At 33.9% G+C, this 16,209-nt stretch overlaps 2 protein-coding genes across 3 annotated transcripts; one reads left to right on the plus strand and one right to left on the minus strand.

The window, feature by feature from the left end:
* Positions 1-481: 481 nt before the first annotated feature.
* On the plus strand, positions 482-15,585 carry LOC145594953 (cytosolic endo-beta-N-acetylglucosaminidase 1-like). 2 transcript variants are annotated; one of them, XR_014102891.1, is made up of 13 exons: positions 482-1,069; positions 1,173-1,310; positions 2,158-2,267; positions 2,341-2,452; positions 2,531-2,638; positions 3,497-3,609; positions 4,424-4,505; positions 5,419-5,499; positions 5,723-5,778; positions 6,691-6,826; positions 7,704-8,409; positions 14,681-14,794; positions 15,266-15,585. XR_014102891.1 is itself a non-coding variant. In XM_081651302.1 (12 exons), the coding sequence occupies exons 1-11, from the start codon at positions 503-505 to the stop codon at positions 8,406-8,408; spliced, it is 2,208 nt and encodes a 735-aa protein (XP_081507428.1). In that variant the 5' UTR covers positions 482-502; the 3' UTR covers position 8,409; positions 9,961-10,317. The 2 variants fall into 2 exon arrangements, 1 of the variants encoding a protein (XP_081507428.1); XM_081651302.1 differs by lacking the exons at positions 14,681-14,794; positions 15,266-15,585 and adding an exon at positions 9,961-10,317.
* Positions 13,886-14,816, minus strand: LOC145594954 (LOB domain-containing protein 12-like). Its single transcript, XM_081651303.1, has 2 exons — positions 14,655-14,816; positions 13,886-14,252 (listed from the first exon to the last, which is right to left on the minus strand). Exons 1-2 carry the CDS (start codon positions 14,814-14,816, stop codon positions 13,887-13,889), a joined length of 528 nt encoding a protein of 175 aa, XP_081507429.1. The 3' UTR covers position 13,886.
* Positions 15,586-16,209: the final 624 nt, after the last annotated feature.

Consider the following 16,209-nt stretch of genomic DNA (forward strand, 5'->3'; position numbering starts at 1 on the left):
TCAATATAAATAATAAAGGTCACTATGATAAAATTAGGATCATAACGTCGGACTTCAAGTTCACAATAGTATTAAACATTATAAAACTTTTAATAAAGGTTACTATGTTAAAAATAAGGTTACTATATTAAAAATAAGGGTCACTATGTTCAATGTAATGTCAGTTGCGTGTGTATAAAGTTCGGGTCCACAATAATATTATTGTGGACCAGGTCCACGCAAGTATTTCTGATGAAAATTATACATAGAATTATAGATAAAAAAAAATAAATATTGTATATAACTTACGGAGAAATAGATCCTAACGTCCTAAAATCGCCTTCTAAAAATATACTGTATATAACTTACCGGAAACTAGATACCTAACGTCCTAAACTCGCCTCCTAATCATGAGTCCATTATACGAGTACAAAAATGGGCTCAAAAGGTGTAAAGTTGTGACACCATCCTTAGATTCTTTCCTTCACATTATTTTCGGATGATTTAAGTAAAGTAGAAAGTAATGTCAACGGCCAAGTCACTCCTCCTAGTCTTCTTCTTCATCATCATCGTCTTCTTCCTTCAAATGCTAAATCGCCTTCTTCGCGCCTTTTTGAAAAGAGAAACCCTAATCTCAACCAAAAACTTCATTTTATCAATCAAAACTAAATTCTCTCTTCTTCTCCCTTCTTCAATCATGGCTTCATCTCAAAAATCCCCTGAATTACCCCTTTCAGACCCACCAAAATTTGACCCATCACAACCATCAAATCCAATTTCATACCCAATCAAAACCCTCCAAGAGCTTGAATCAAGATCATATTTTGATTCATTTCACTACCCTTTTAATAAATCTACAACCCCTTTAAATGGGGATTTGAATTTGCCCCAAAAACCTAGGCTTTTGGTTTGCCATGATATGGCTGGTGGGTACTTGGATGATGATAAGTGGGTCCAAGGTGGGACCAATTCTGATGCTTATGCTATTTGGCATTGGTATTTGATGGATGTTTTTGTGTATTTTTCTCATAATTTGGTTACCCTTCCTCCTCCTTCTTGGGTTAATGCTGCTCACAAGCATGGAGTTAAGGTACTTTTTTTGACTGAGTATTTAGGTTAGTACTTGTGCAATGGATTGTTTTTGCAAAATTGTACTTCATGTGCTGATTTGCTGTGGTTATGTTTTATATTAGGTGTTGGGGACCTTCTTGACAGAATGGGATGAGGGTAGAATCATTAGTGATCAACTGCTATCGAGTATCGAGTATGCTCGAATGTGTGCTGAACGATTGGCCGAACTTGCTATTGCTCTTGGATTTGATGGCTGGCTGGTAAATTATTCCTCTTTTTGACTATAGTTGATACCTACATGTTTTTCATATTTTGCCTGTTTTTTGTGTGTTGCAATTTTTTTGGCAATTGGCAAATGTAAATTGGGATAGTTAGCTTTATTGTAACTTGGATGTCTAGTTGACAATTGACCCGTTACTTCTTATGGATGGTCCTTCATGTGAGGTTTTGACTGATACTAAAGATGGAAGATCTTTGCTAGATGTTGAAATGACTTCTCACTATGACATACCATGTATTTTTACTCTGCTTAACTCTTGATGCAATGGATGTTAGAGAACTTGACGCTTAAAAAGAATTGTAAACCATTGTATCACCCTTTTTATTTTAGTTATTTTTTATGTCAGCTCTTAAATTTTATACTTAATTGACTCTATTTACGGATATCAGAAGTGACAGATGATATTAGTTTTGCTCTTGGTCTCCTTTAAAAATTAGATGACACCCCTCGAAGTCTATCTTATATAATTCCTTGTTTGTATAAAAGTTACAAACCCCAAGTTTAAGTGAACGGCTACATCTTTGTCTTCATCTTGTGAGTTTTGGTAGTTCTTAGAGGTTATTATAGATAATTTTGATTTACGGTTATAGGCTTCTACAAAGATTGGATCAGACAGCTGATTGATTTATTGAGAATACACCATACTTCTAACTAGATCTTTGGCAAAGCCATAGAAGGAACATGTATATGTTCTTTTCTTGGTTCCATGAGATAAAGCAAATATGCTACTGGGATTTTCGTGGCTTTTTAATTTTTGTAAGCTTCTTAATTCTTTTTTCCTTTTTTTTTTCTTTTTTAATTAAACTGTTTATTTAAGCTACTTGCAGATCAATATGGAGGTCAAAATAAATCCTTCTGAGGTAGCAAATTTGAAGGCATTTGTCAGCCATCTGACAGATTTGATGCATATGTCAAAGCCTGGATCTTTGGTGATATGGTATGTACTGAAGATCTCCCTGTCTTCTTTCTGTGTGTGTGAACAGTTCTTGATGTTTTGTTGCTACCTGCAGGTACGATAGTGTTACCATTCATGGTGACCTTGCTTGGCAAGATCAGCTGAATGACAAGAACAAAGCCTTTTTTGATCTGTGTGATGGCATTTTTATAAACTACACATGGAAGGTTGGTGTTCTGTTTTTCATTTTCTGCTACAGGGGTGATTATTAAGTGCTGTAATTTAACTATTTGCTTACTTCACAGAAAGACTTCCCGAAGATCTCTGCTAATATTGCTGGTGATAGAAAGTTTGATGTTTATATGGGAATAGATGTATTTGGAAGAAACACTTTTGGTGGAGGGGAATGGACTGTAAGTATCTCCTTTTCTTTCTTTTTCATGTCTCCATTTCTTGTTAAGGAACTAAAGGAAGTAAAGTTACCACATTTAAAACAGGGAATTTGATGATATATAAGTAAGTATCTGACAGTAGATAAATTTACCCTGCATTGACACCTCTGATTGATTGTAATTACAATCATCTATCATCCTAAATATTCAACCTAAAGTATCTGTTGTGAATACTCAATACACTTAGCAGCTAATGCACTATGAACTCCTTAAAAATCAAAGGACTCTGCTTCTTGATTCTTTCTTTGTATGGAGCTCCCTAAGGACAATACCACCACTGCTTGGTATTATTTTTGTAACAGTTTCTGGCTTCTGCTATCTTCACCTTACAGAAGTAATTAGCCATACAGTGTTATTGTTCTAAACTTTACCACCAAAAGATATCTTGGCCTCCAAGGATATATCTGCTGACATATTATTCTTCCATCAATACAACTTCTTGGATACAAAAAAGTAATACTTAAAGGGATTGAACACATGACTACAAGACTAAGCCTTGCGCCATTGCCATTTGCCACTTCCTTGTGGAACCAAGGAATATGAATCCTATTATTTGTTTAGTACAAAGACTCCTCTTACTCCACTGTATAGCTTTCTCTCACACTTCACATAGAAAGATCTTTTAATGCTTCTGTTGAGCACAAGAAGATAATGCATATTAGTGGTATAAGGGGTGAATGATTGATTAATCATAAAGGAGTTTATAAGCTATTGAGTTGTATTGCAGATATCTGTGACACTTGTTGCTCATTAATCTTTGACAGGTAGGCAAATGCTAAGAAACCTCTAATATAGAAATTAATTGTTCCAAAATTGTAGACAAACCTTGCTCTAGATGTCATAAGGAAGGATGATGTATCAGCTGCAATATTTGCACCTGGATGGGTCTATGAGAAAAAGCTACCTCCAGATTTTCAGACTGCTCAAAACCGGTAGCTAACTGATCTTATTCTGCGTACATTGTCACGCTTGTAATTACTGTCTTCTTTAGCTAGTAATTACATACATCCATTTGACTTACCTAATACATTGACATGCTATGGGTCAAATTCTATTGAACTGTTACACCTTGATATTCATAGAAGATTAACATGGACAAAATAGTGGGATGGTGGAAGTACCATATCAAGCTTGTTCAACAGTTTGTTGTCAATGCTTTTCAGCTTCCTTTTTTTCATAGAAATATATGGGATGCAACATTGGTTATAATCCTGAAAATTTGACTGGTATAGATGGTGAGCAGTAGGTATCAGTGATCAATCAAGGAAAAATTATAAGACCAAAGATTACATTATATTGTTCCTGGCTTGCTTGTTATGTAATTTTGGTTAGTCTTGTAACCTTGCTTGGTGTTAGATGGTGAATTTTGGATATTAATGACAGTTCAATCAAATGTTTGAATTTGAAGTACCAGACCTAAGATCTGAAATATAATATCTTAAGCATGCTTGTCAATGATTCTTATGGTGAAACTACATCATCTGTTGATTCTTGGTTGTGTACACTTCATTGTTGGTTGTTACATGCATACGGTAGATCTGGTCCTTCTAACAATTATCATGTGCTTGTTCACCTATTTAACATGAAAATTAATGCTTTTTCTCGTTTGGGGAAGAGCAAAGCAACTAACAGATTATCATGAGCTTGATTGATACTTATATCTTTGTTCTAATTGCCGTTGAATTTAGTTGCAGGCTTGCAGCCTTGCTGGTTCACATTGATGAACTTATTGTTTTGTTTTGGCAGTTGGTGGGATCTTATTGAAAAATCCTGGGAAGTGAGGCAGAGTTATCCAACAACAATCCCATTTTACTCAGATTTTGATCAGGTAGTGACTGTGATCCTGTTGCTTTAATTATTCATTTTCTCTCTTTACTTGTCACAGTTGCTCAGAACAAAGGACATTCATGATTCACATTAATGGGCATAGACTTAAAAAGGACCCTTTTCTTGTGCTGTGTGAATTGTGTCTTATATTGCAACTCAGGATTTTGCTTTGCCTTGTGAAAGTAAGGGCAATATTATTCTTAGTGCTTTCTGTTGTTGCAGCATCCCAATGACTCAAACTATCACATATCAGAACGTGATATGATTTCACTTGAATCCTCAAAGTTGTGTCCTTCCCGTCTGCATACATAGCATCACGGAAATTCCATGCATGATGCATTAATATTTTTGAAAATGTGACACTTTCCAGATATCCTACAATAGAATATGTGACTATCATCTTTGGATGGAGTATAAATGCATATATATATGGCATAGATGTAAATGAAACAATAGCAAAAGCAATAGTTAATGGTTAAACTATTAATATCATTTCTCTCAATCTCTCCAGGGAAATCTTAACTTCCTAAAGAGTCACATGGATTTGCTCTTTCTTTTTTTATGTGTTCTGTTAGGATTATTAAGGCTGAACATAAGCTTTGTTTGATTTCATGATTTTTAACTAAAATACATTCCTCTAAAAAGACATATTTACTTAAATCCTTGAGCTCTAAGTTGATATGCTTAGATGTATAATTAGCTTATGCAAGATAAGTATTGAATCCTGTTTATTTTTAATATGCTATCAGTGACCATAGAAGCAATATGAGGAGTTTTTTTTATCTTTTTTTCTTTTGCGTTTTCAGGTTCACATCATCACTATAACATGGCAACATTTTCTTAATATAATGCACTCGATATGAATTCATTTAACTATTGATGAACGTTGTTGGATCTTTTTTTCTTTCCTCTAGGGCCGTGGTCACCATTTTTCTCTTGATGGGAGGGAACTTTCAAATGCTGATTGGTGCAACTTATCATGCCAAAGTTTTCAGGTATGGACATACTGCATTGTTGCCTTGTTCAATTATCAGGCTTTTATTTTTGGTTGAGTACTTGAGTTGTGTCTAATCTCTCTGAACTTGATTCATATGCTTGATACTTTTAGTTTAAGAAGCAATAAAGATATTCATTACAAACTTACACATTGATTAAGGCTGCTTACTTCTAAGCAGTGTAGCATGCTTCTTCATTTACTAAGTTCATTCGTGTATGCAGCCTTTGCTGGAGTTTTCTGGAGACCCTGGACCAGATGCTACTCAAGTTTTTATCAAGTAAGTAGGAAATTCCACTGCACCTATTTGTTCAATGGTGCTGTCTGCATATATCATGTACTGGTGTATGTAGTTACATGCATGTGCGCATTCACACAACCTTTGCCCTCAACAAATCCTACTTTTATGGTTCGCCCTGAATAATTAACTGTAAATTATTTTGAAGCTGAATTGTCATAATTGATTTTCATCTACAATATTGATCAATTGTTCTTACTATCCAACTATGCTAATTATACTGTTGGTTGAGTGAATATGTCCCTTGAAAACGATTCAAATCAAGCTTCCTCAATAATTGTGTGATTTCTTTGCCCCATGGCAATCAGATGATGATAGATTTAATAGACTACACTGTGGAAGAGGGTAGCTTTTGGAAAAGCAAAGAAGTTAGTCATGAGCTTAGGGAGGAAGCAAGCTAGTGAGTTATATATAGAAGAGATCAGTTAGAGAAGGAGGTGGCAGAAAAATATTGAGTGAATTTTACTTTGGATTTTGTTTAGTTCCACGGTTGTACACCCTCTTTAATTTTTGGGGTATAGAACAGCCCTTTTTGCAATTGCGTGTGTAATGCCACATGACTTTGCCCCTCCTTACAGAGCTATGGCCTCACCCTCACTTGTTAAAGGTATCATGTTGGTGGTTTAATAGTAGGGCACATGCTGAAGAAATCCTTTTTTATAGACTTCTGTCACTTAAGATTGGAGGATTATCAGGTTTCATTAATGGTTATTTTATTCATTTTTTAAAAATAATCTTTGTTTGTAATGTTAAGGCTTTGTAGAGTGTGCTTCTCAGTTCTCACCCTTTCTAAATCCTGCATCTGTATGATCCTCTCTGACGGTGGTTGTGATTGCTATTAGTTTATTACTATGTTGTTTTTAGTTCTAATGAAGTAAAACACTTAATTGTCAGCCTTGAGGAGGAATCTTATAATGGAGGAGGGAATGTCACGTTTAAAGGCATTCTTGGAAGCATTCCTTATTTCACAAAAAGGCTATTTCAAGCAAAACTTTTCCTAGGGGATCCAGCTGTGGGCTTCACGTATTCTGTAAGCCATCTTCAAATATTCAGCTCTGTTAGGTTTTACCGGTTACACTAGTGTTTGAATTTTAACATTTTGTTTATCAATGATGGTTGTGCATGCCATTTCCCCCCGGTTAAAAGAGTCATGCTAAATTTTCTGTTTTCCTGCAATAAATTCAGGTTGAAACTTAAAAATGATGTAATGCAGTTCAATTTAATTAGCATCTGGGTTTATTCTGGTTACAATTATGAATTATTCAACTATAATTTGACAAGTAAAGATGAGTTTGGTGGATAATTTTTTGCTTAGTCCCTATGAAACATTCCGAGTTTGATTGGTGTTCTTCTGGCGATGATTCTACTAAAAATCTCAGCTCTAAATAGTCTAGAGAAAACCTTCGAAAACATTTGTCTTATAAGTTATTTTCATTTAGCCAAGGAGCATGTGCTTAAGAAGATAGATTGGTGCTCATGTGTAACACAATCCATAAAATGAGGGTTTGACCAAAAACCCAACCAAAATCATGAAGTACTTGGATCATACTATATACTCTGCCTTTGATTTTTTTTTTCTCTCTCTCAATCTATGTTAAAATGTCACTGTAATCGTGCCTTGTTCTTACTATTGCTAGCTCATAAATTGACCTTCCAATCTGGATTTTGTGAATTAGGTCTGTCTCTCACTGAAATAAAGTTGATATTTGTGCTACATGGAGAAGTATTTGATGAGCACTGTAGCTAATATCTTTGTCAATACTTTTGAGAAATAATTAGTGTTCTTGTCAATCATGATATGAAACACGAAATGTTTTGTCCATTCTGGGCATTTTTATTGGCTAGTACATCACTATAAATGATTAATTGATGAATCATACAATACTCAAATTTCAATTGCTTTGCAGGTGAAGTCAGATGGGGACTCTCTGGTGGGCATTTCTCTTGAATTTATTTCCAGTGAGGGCGAGATTATATCAGTGCTACTTGCATCACATGGGGATGCTTTACTTACCCTGAACCAGTTCTCTAGCAAGTTCAGCAAAGTAATTATGCCTCATCGAATTACCAAACCGGAGTCCTCTGATGGGTGGGTCGTACAAGAGAATGCCATTGCCATGCCAGGGTATACACTAACAGAAATTCGGGCAGTCTGCTACAAATTGAGACCTGAAATCAACGAGGGACAGACATCTGAGTATTATGCAGTTCTTGGTCATCTCTTAATCCAATATTCTGGTCATAATTTACAATTCCCACCCTCTTCGTCATGGATCATTGAGGGTCAACATGTATCTTGGAAAGCTGGCTTGGATGAATCCAAGTCTGTTTCCCTTAACATTGTATGGAGATCTAAGGTTGGAGATGGTCTTAACGAAATTCAGAAATACAATATTTATGTCGAGAAAACATCAGAAGAAGATGCAAATCTGGATGTAAAGCTTCAAGATGTACAGGAATTTCTTGGAGTCGCATTTGTGGAAGCCTTTTATGTTTCTGAGTTGCTAGTTCCTTCTGGTATTTCTGCTCTCAAATTTGTCATCCAAGTTTGTGGTGTTGATGGGACTTGTCAACCACTCAATGATTCTCCATTCTTTCAATTGAATATTTAAGGTTAGCTACCATTGATTGTCTATCTTCTTCTTCTTCTTCTTCTTATTTTTTTTTTAATGTATATTTTAATAATTGGATATTTAGATGTTATAATGGCTTTCTTTACTAATTTATGATTACAAAAAGGTTTTGTTTGCATATGTCATAATATTTCTTGACTGGATATTTCTGGATTAGTTCCATATGTGACAAAAAATTAAATGATTGTTATGATGTCCTTGATGCAACGTGCAGTTAAATTATCTTGTGATTAAATTTGGCCACTAGTCTTGGGGCATTGGCTCAACCTTACACGTAATCCTGAAGATTATAAGAAACCACCATTTCTATATATAAAAATTCATCCTAACGTAATACTCGTATAATAGTATATGTCACCTTTAATTCCTCTACAATATAACCAGTCACCTACACGGCTACACCTGTAGGCCTAAGCCCAATTAGTGTTACTGAAAAATAAAGGTGTGAGGAGTTGCGTGTTACTGAAAAATAAAGGTGTGAGGAGTTGCACACAAGTTTTTCGCTTTGATTGGTTAGACTTTTCTCAAAAGGAATTTTAGGGGATGTCTCTATCCTTATATAAAACTTTTGTTACGTCAAATTTATTAAATTTTAAGGATATAAAATTAATTCTAGTGACGTGAAGGATATCATATGAATTTTGCAAAAGATTCTCCCTTTCACCTTGTAGAATATAAATCACAGTAGTGCTGAACCAGTAGAGAAATCTTTGATGGGTCATTGTGATTGCTAATTTCCTATCTTGTGATGCAAAAAAAGAGATTTGAGATGATGTCTTTTGGATTTTGTGTGTGTGACCTTTTCTTCTTCCAAATTTATCTGCTTGTCTTTTCTCTAATAGAAAATATTTATAAATTCTGACTCACTTGAGATATGTAATATCTTTCACGTTCATTTTTACACAGATTGTGAGTGTGATAGTTACCTTTAGGGCTGGGGTACTCTGATTTCCACTTTTGAATCATTTTTTTATTTTCCCTGGTCTGTCTTTCAGTTAGAACTTGGAAAAGCTCATTGTTTAGTGACCGAGTAATTTTGTTATTTTTGAAGTTATAATATTTACCCTATTTCCTACCAATAAAATTGTTTTTGTCAACTTTTTTTAAATGAAAAGGTATTTTAGTTGGGCAAGGTGAAAAAAAATGATCTGTTATTTATGTAATGAACACTTTAGAAAAGAATTTATATTATATATATGTGGATACATGATACTAAATTTTGATCCAAAAAGATGCAAAATATACTTACATTGTCTGAGTTTAAGCTGGGATATATACCTGAGCTCAATACTTGTACCCAATCTAAGTAATAATATGCCATTATAAAGCTAAAGTAAAAGGTCTCCTATACGATCCCCAATGAACACATCTCTCCTTAAAATAATTAAGATATGGCTTTAAATGTGTGATATAAAGTGTGCTTGAATGTTCTTATCAAATACCTGTATATATTTTTTTAAAAAAAATAGTGTGCTTGAATGTAGGTGTATCAATAATTCTGGAATTGAGTAGAAAGTGTTTAGTTAAACAGGATATACAATGAAAAGTGATTGGAAGATTATTGACAACTCTGTTTAAGCTTCATTTGCAAATGTGAATTACCTGTTCTTGATGATGATGATGATGAAAAAGCAATAATAGACAGTCACAAGTGGAAGAATAGGGGTTTTAATCATTGTTGGTGGTAGTTACTAGCTTCATCCTTTTCTCAAGAGACCCCACCAACATTTCATGACTGATGTGGCCTTCTACAATTGGTTATTGTGGATCCCTTTTTTAAGACAGACAGGTTGTTTGATTAGTTGGTAGTAAATTGTCAAAACTCTAAACTTATAATCCCTTTCATTTGAAAGCATTTGTTTTATTTAGGATAATACACTTGAAACACTGAATTATAAGTTATTATATAGAAAATTACTCGCTTCTTTGGGGGTATATAACTGTTAAGTGACTGTATATTTTAACCGATAATAATTTGAGTAAGAACGGTGGGTACAATGGACTGAGAATTCGGAATCGAGGGAAAACTACTTTCATGTGTGTAAAATGGTAAGATCAGTACTCGGGAAAGATTTAGGAGTGAAAAGGAATTAAAAAGAGGTTAGGAAAGATGCATGAAAAGGAAAGAGTTAAAACCAGAACATGGGAAAAGGATTTTAGAAACCAAACAACCTTTTTTCCTGGGTATCAGTTGTCCTCGAGCCCTCAAATGAGAAACAACTATCCTTCCTATCCTTGTCTCCAGAAAGAAGCTGCATTCGAGGTTGATAAATAAATCCAAAGGAGAATGCCTTTTTGTCTTTTTATTTTGACTTTCCATCCAAATGTTCTCTTTGTGAGCACTATTTTTGTTTTTCCTCTTCATTTTGACTAATTTGCTACCTTTGCTGATTGTTATCTCCTCTTTCATTCAGATGTCAAGAAAGCTACTGTAATAGAAATAGGCTTGTGACTTTAACATGTTCCCATGGTTCACTAGTGTTTGAATCTTCAACCAAAACAACTGCCGCCACCACTACCAACAGCTTCTGCAGTTTTGTAGACTAACGTGAAAGTTGATTCTAACCGAAGATTATGATCAAATGATTTACCAAAATAATGTAAACAAAGTTTTTCATCGGCTATCTTGCTAAAAGTAATTATACGTTTATTGTTAACGTAGATAGAATCATTGTATTGTGTTTTAAAGTAACTGATTCTAAAATTTGCTGATGAAAATGATTTCTTTAACAAATAGTCCATATGAATTTTAATGGTAGTTTTCACTTTTTTTTTCCCCCTTGGATGTTTTTCTTTGTACGTTTCTTCCTTTTTAACCTATAGACAATGCAGTTATGCAACTAATAGGAAAGATTCTTGGAGACTAGAAAACCTTCAATAGAATTTTTTTTAACAATGTACAACTTTAGTTTTTACTTTTTAGGGTTTTCCCATTTTCCTCAACTTTCAAATTATTTGAGTAATAGGTTTACATAGAGTAAATCAAAATATCAAATTTCCTCGAAACTGCTATACTTATCCAAATATCAGCAATTCTTAAGCCAAAATGTTTTTGAACTTTTACTTATATAATAAAATTTCTAGGAGAAAATTTCAAATAAGAATCCATAATATCTGGTGGTGACTTCATTCTAAGGGAAGTGTTATAGGTATCATATTGAGGACTTCATGGAACAGGTCATGACAAAATTCTATGCTTTGGTCTTCACAAACTTTTCTGTGCTAAGACTATTCTAAATGCTTAAAAATTATAAGTTCTTGTGACTGAATAGGACAAATACGGAAAACACATTAATTACTGACCATTAATCTGTTTTCTAGTCTCGGATTCTATGTGTATTAATTACAGTGAAGATTAGCATGGCTCCTGTTAATCCTATATAAGGATGACACGCACAAATCGAGAAACGGTCCTTTTATTTTTCTGTTTAGTGTCTTCCAAATTAGAAAAAAATAAAAAGAAAACCCCAAGTACTGTATAATATAATGAGAGGAGCTATAGAAACAAAAGGGGTGTGATTGAGATGGGAATTTAGAAAAGTTTGGAAGTTTGACTTGGGAAAATGCTTCCCTTAATAAACAATTGTTAGGAAGAATCTTTGAGTCAGCTATTGTCCCTGTTGCCTCTGCATTTAATTATTATTTTTTCTTTAGAAAATCATTACTTTTGATGAGACATGTAATTGTAAGGAGAGATGGACTTGAAGAAACATGGTATTACATTATAATATATGGTGAGGATAATATAATAAATGTAAAAATCTTTGTCTTATTTAGTATACTTGGTCCATGAACTCAGCACTAACACTTGCCTCCCACGTGAAATTTTTTAAGGACACTCACTATCAAATTCTAGCTTCTCCTTCCACAGTTAAGAATTCTGCTTGTAATATCATATGATTATAGTATATTTATAGAATTTTTGTTACAGTGATTTCTGCTTCTTGTGTTTTGGACTTCATTTTTTGAAATGTACTTTAATTCTTAGCACATGAATGATGCATTGTGAGACTTTTTCCATCCGAATTTGAAGCTGACTTACATTAACAAGTTATGAGTATTGTTGGAAGTGGTAGTCATGTATTATGTCTGTAATTTGGTGCAGAATGTCCAAGTAATGCATATTCGCTTACAAATATGCATATGTATCTTTTTCTTCATTGAATTCATTACCAATCGGCACCACCGCTTTAGGACTTCAGATCTAAAGGTGGTAATGAAATTTTTGTGATAATGTAAAAGATGACGTATGTTTCTTAGGACATTTACAGGAATAATTGATGTTAATTGGTACATATAATGTGTTACATATTCCCTAATACCTATACAAAAAGTTCATTGGGGATATATAAATCTCTTTCAACTGCTAATTAGTATAAAGAGTTTGCTTTTAGTTTGATGTTTTCTTGTTAAGTATCCTGCACAGGCCGATGTGTGATGCGCATGTTGTGCGTGTTAATGGCGGACTGCTTGTAGGCACTTGGGTTCAATCTAGGAACAGGGGTATGGCTCAAGGTGTGATCAATCCTTACCACAAAAGAGAGTAAATTTTGCTCTAATATCACATTAATGACAGGCTCCAACATTGATCAATAACAAACATTGAATATAAAATTTACTCAATTTAGACTGTTTGAGGATGACTGTTGTCAGTTTACACTCTTTCCATATTGCAGCCATCATCTTATTATTCTTATTGTCACATACTCACATGCAAGTTTTGTTTGCCCTTTTAGATTCTGATTAACTTCTCATGAATTTTGTAAGAAGATTGTTCTTTTAAAGTGATATTTTGTCCACTTTATTTTTGTGTTCTGAACTGATATTGAACTGTATAGTTCAATATGCTGAACAAAAGAACTCAGAATATTGCTGAATGTTGATATTTTATTTTTGAAGAAATCAAACTGCAAAAAGTTTTCAAGTAAAAAGTTGATGCTAATAATTATAGGCAGCCTAGTTTAGTGCATTTGAGTTTAAATGTGGGAATTAATGTTTTAAGGAGCATTAATTCTCCTAGCTAAGTAGACTATTAGCATAATTTTGCTAAACATAGTTTAATTGATTTATATTATTCTCCATGTATCTCGTGTTAGAGTTGACTCCTTTCAACTTGGCCTTGTTACTATACTTCACCTTTTCATACCTCCTTTTGTTTTTTTTTTTTTTTTTTTTTGGCAGTACAACCTTTTGGCTTTTAGACAATTTCTCTTGTTTATTTTATTTGCAAGAGCAAGAAAAAGGCATGAAATTTGAAAACCCTAAAAAAAAACTATTGGGTTTTTCTTAATGGAGTTTTTACTAGGGTAAGCTGTAGGGCCCTCCTTAGTTCAATGCTTCTGGAGTGATTTCTTTTCATGGAGAAAATAATGCTAATAATAAAGAATAAGGATATCAAAAATAGAATTATGTAGAAAAAGGGCAAAAACATGGATGCCATATATTATAATGTCATAGTTATGAAACCATGTCATGTCCAAAGAAAGACTCCCTTTTAAGAGAGTCTTGAATTACATGGTGATCACTTGAGGATGGAAAATTGATGTACTGGTGTTGGGAAAGATTGTTGTGGAAGAGGAATGACTTGTCGTCTGCTTCGTAGTTGTTCTGATGTACTGGGGTTGCTATGTTGTTTGATTCTGGCTGCATTTGGATGCATAGTATCTCTGCCTGAGCTACTGCTAGTTGCATTTGCAGCTGCGAAACCTGGTTTTGCAGGAACGATATGGCACCCACACATCCGTAGACTGGATCCCTCATCCTTGCGTTTGCTTCATACACTAGACTGCTCACTGCATCTGCTCTTTGGTGCATTGGAAGCTCCTGTATCCATAAGAATCCAAGTATATGGAGTTAGAACCAACATCTCAGTAAAATCCTTCAGTTTGGTAGGATTTAGGAAGTTTTGATTATGCAGTCTTACCCCTAACTAGTTTGGGAGGTTAGAGAGACTGTTTCTGAGTACAGAAATGCATGTACATGGAGTTTGCATTTGTTTTTTTGTTTTGTTTTCTGTTTTTTTTTTTTAACATAAAGTTAGGAATTTCCTAATAAAAACCCTGATGTCAGCAGGATTTAGGAAAGTCTGGTGTATGCAATCTTATCCCACAGATATATAAATTTCACTTTTTATAAGAAAAGAAGTGCAGATGAAGTAAAAACATTTGTGTTGTAGAAGTGCATAAAAGTTGTGTGATGATGTAGTTTGTGTTTACCCGTACTCACCTGTAACATTTTGCTGACATTGCTAGCTCCAAAAACCTTATGAACGATGGCAAACTTGTGGGGGTCGTCGGATGGGAAGTAAGGAGCAAAAATGCAGTCTTTGGCACATCGACGACGGAGCAACTTGCAAGAAGCACAAGGTGAAGTTCCATTGCCACCCATTTTGTTGAGTTTACTGGAGAAATATATGGAACAAAGGCTAAATAAAGCTAAGAACTGAAGAAGAAAAAAAAAAAATTAAAAAGGCCTATGGTTTGGAAAAAATGAGAAAAGGGGTGTGGCTATTTATAATACCAAATCTTGTATGAGCTTTCGTGCACTTAGTTAAAAATTATTTTTTTTACAAAAAGTTACATGATTAAAAAAATCATTAGATTTAAAAAATCATTAACCATATTTTATGATATGATGTCTGAATAGAAGGGAGTGACTATGTCATGGAGGATTTAGAAATGATTTGGCTTTTTGTTGGCATATCAAACAATGGGTAATAAACTGGTATTGGTGTTGTAACCCATTATTAGAATAAAATTTCTCATTGGATTATCTTTTGAACAGTAGAGTTTCTTATTTTCTTTAACTTTCTCTTATGAGGACTTTGGTGTACACAGATTTAAACGAGATTTGATGGTACGGAGTATAATTTTTGCGGCAGTTTAATCGACACGCTATGTATAAAATTAGTTGTTTAAATTGTTTGAAACTTGTTTGCTTTGTAACAAATAATGAAGAGACTATCTTTTTCCAAAATTATATGAACTTAGCTAACAAATGGAATAATAGAGTGTAGGAATAATCCTCTTGATTGTCTCCTGGAAAATCAATGCAAAAAACTGTTTATTCTGGAAGCTGATATAGTCATAGCATTACATCTATATAATTTGATTAAACAACTTAACAACCATATAGCTGATCCATTGTTTCCTGCTGATAATCTATCACATTCACCAGCAAGAGGATTTTAAAGCCCTCAAAGTTATGATTTTGTGGCTATTATTGTTTGTATCACTCCCATTATTTTGGCATTTGTGTAAGTTGTGTTGATATTTTGCAGGAAGTTACACATATTCCTTTCGTTTAGAATTAGTTGTCACTTATCTCAACACCTTGTATTTCTAGCTAAGTAGAAAAGACCAATTCATGTGGGCTCTATGTTACTCGAAATCATTATATCACCTCAAGTACTCATGTTGGATTTTTGACACAGTAAGATACTTGGACTGTTGGACACATACCCATGTCAAATATAAGTACTTGAGTCTGAGCAAAATAGAATGAGAGAGGTTATGTTGATGTGATCGATTAGGATCTCAATATGTTTCGTTAGTTAGCTTTCCGTGATTAGTTATGTTCTAGAAAGGCACCAAAACATTTGTGTGGCAGGGTAAGGAAATGTGACCATATATATTCATTTCAAATGGAAGTATTACCTACTAGTATGAATCAAGTTGCTCTGTATAATACCAAAAAATTTAGTAGAGTATTATCGTAATGTAATTTGAATTGTTATTTGGTTTTGGAAAAAAAAAAAGGGTTAGTATGACAAGTATAAATA

This window comes from Chenopodium album, chromosome 19 (assembly GCF_948465745.1).
Source record: "Chenopodium album chromosome 19, dcCheAlbu1.1, whole genome shotgun sequence".
Lineage (NCBI taxonomy): Eukaryota > Viridiplantae > Streptophyta > Magnoliopsida > Caryophyllales > Amaranthaceae > Chenopodium > Chenopodium album.

Excerpts from the sequence above, each read along its gene's own strand:
- LOC145594953 (XM_081651302.1), top strand. The coding sequence starts at position 503 with ATGTCAACGGCCAAGTCACTCCTCCTAGTCTTCTTCTTCATCATCATC. Across the intron at positions 1,311-2,157 it reads TTGGATTTGATGGCTGGCTG|ATCAATATGGAGGTCAAAAT; the intron begins GTAAATTATTCC and ends AGCTACTTGCAG. Across the intron at positions 2,268-2,340 it reads CCTGGATCTTTGGTGATATG|GTACGATAGTGTTACCATTC; the intron begins GTATGTACTGAA and ends TGCTACCTGCAG.
- LOC145594954 (XM_081651303.1), bottom strand. The coding sequence starts at position 14,816 with ATGGGTGGCAATGGAACTTCACCTTGTGCTTCTTGCAAGTTGCTCCGT. Across the intron at positions 14,253-14,654 it reads ATGTCAGCAAAATGTTACAG|GAGCTTCCAATGCACCAAAG; the intron begins GTGAGTACGGGT and ends TTATGGATACAG.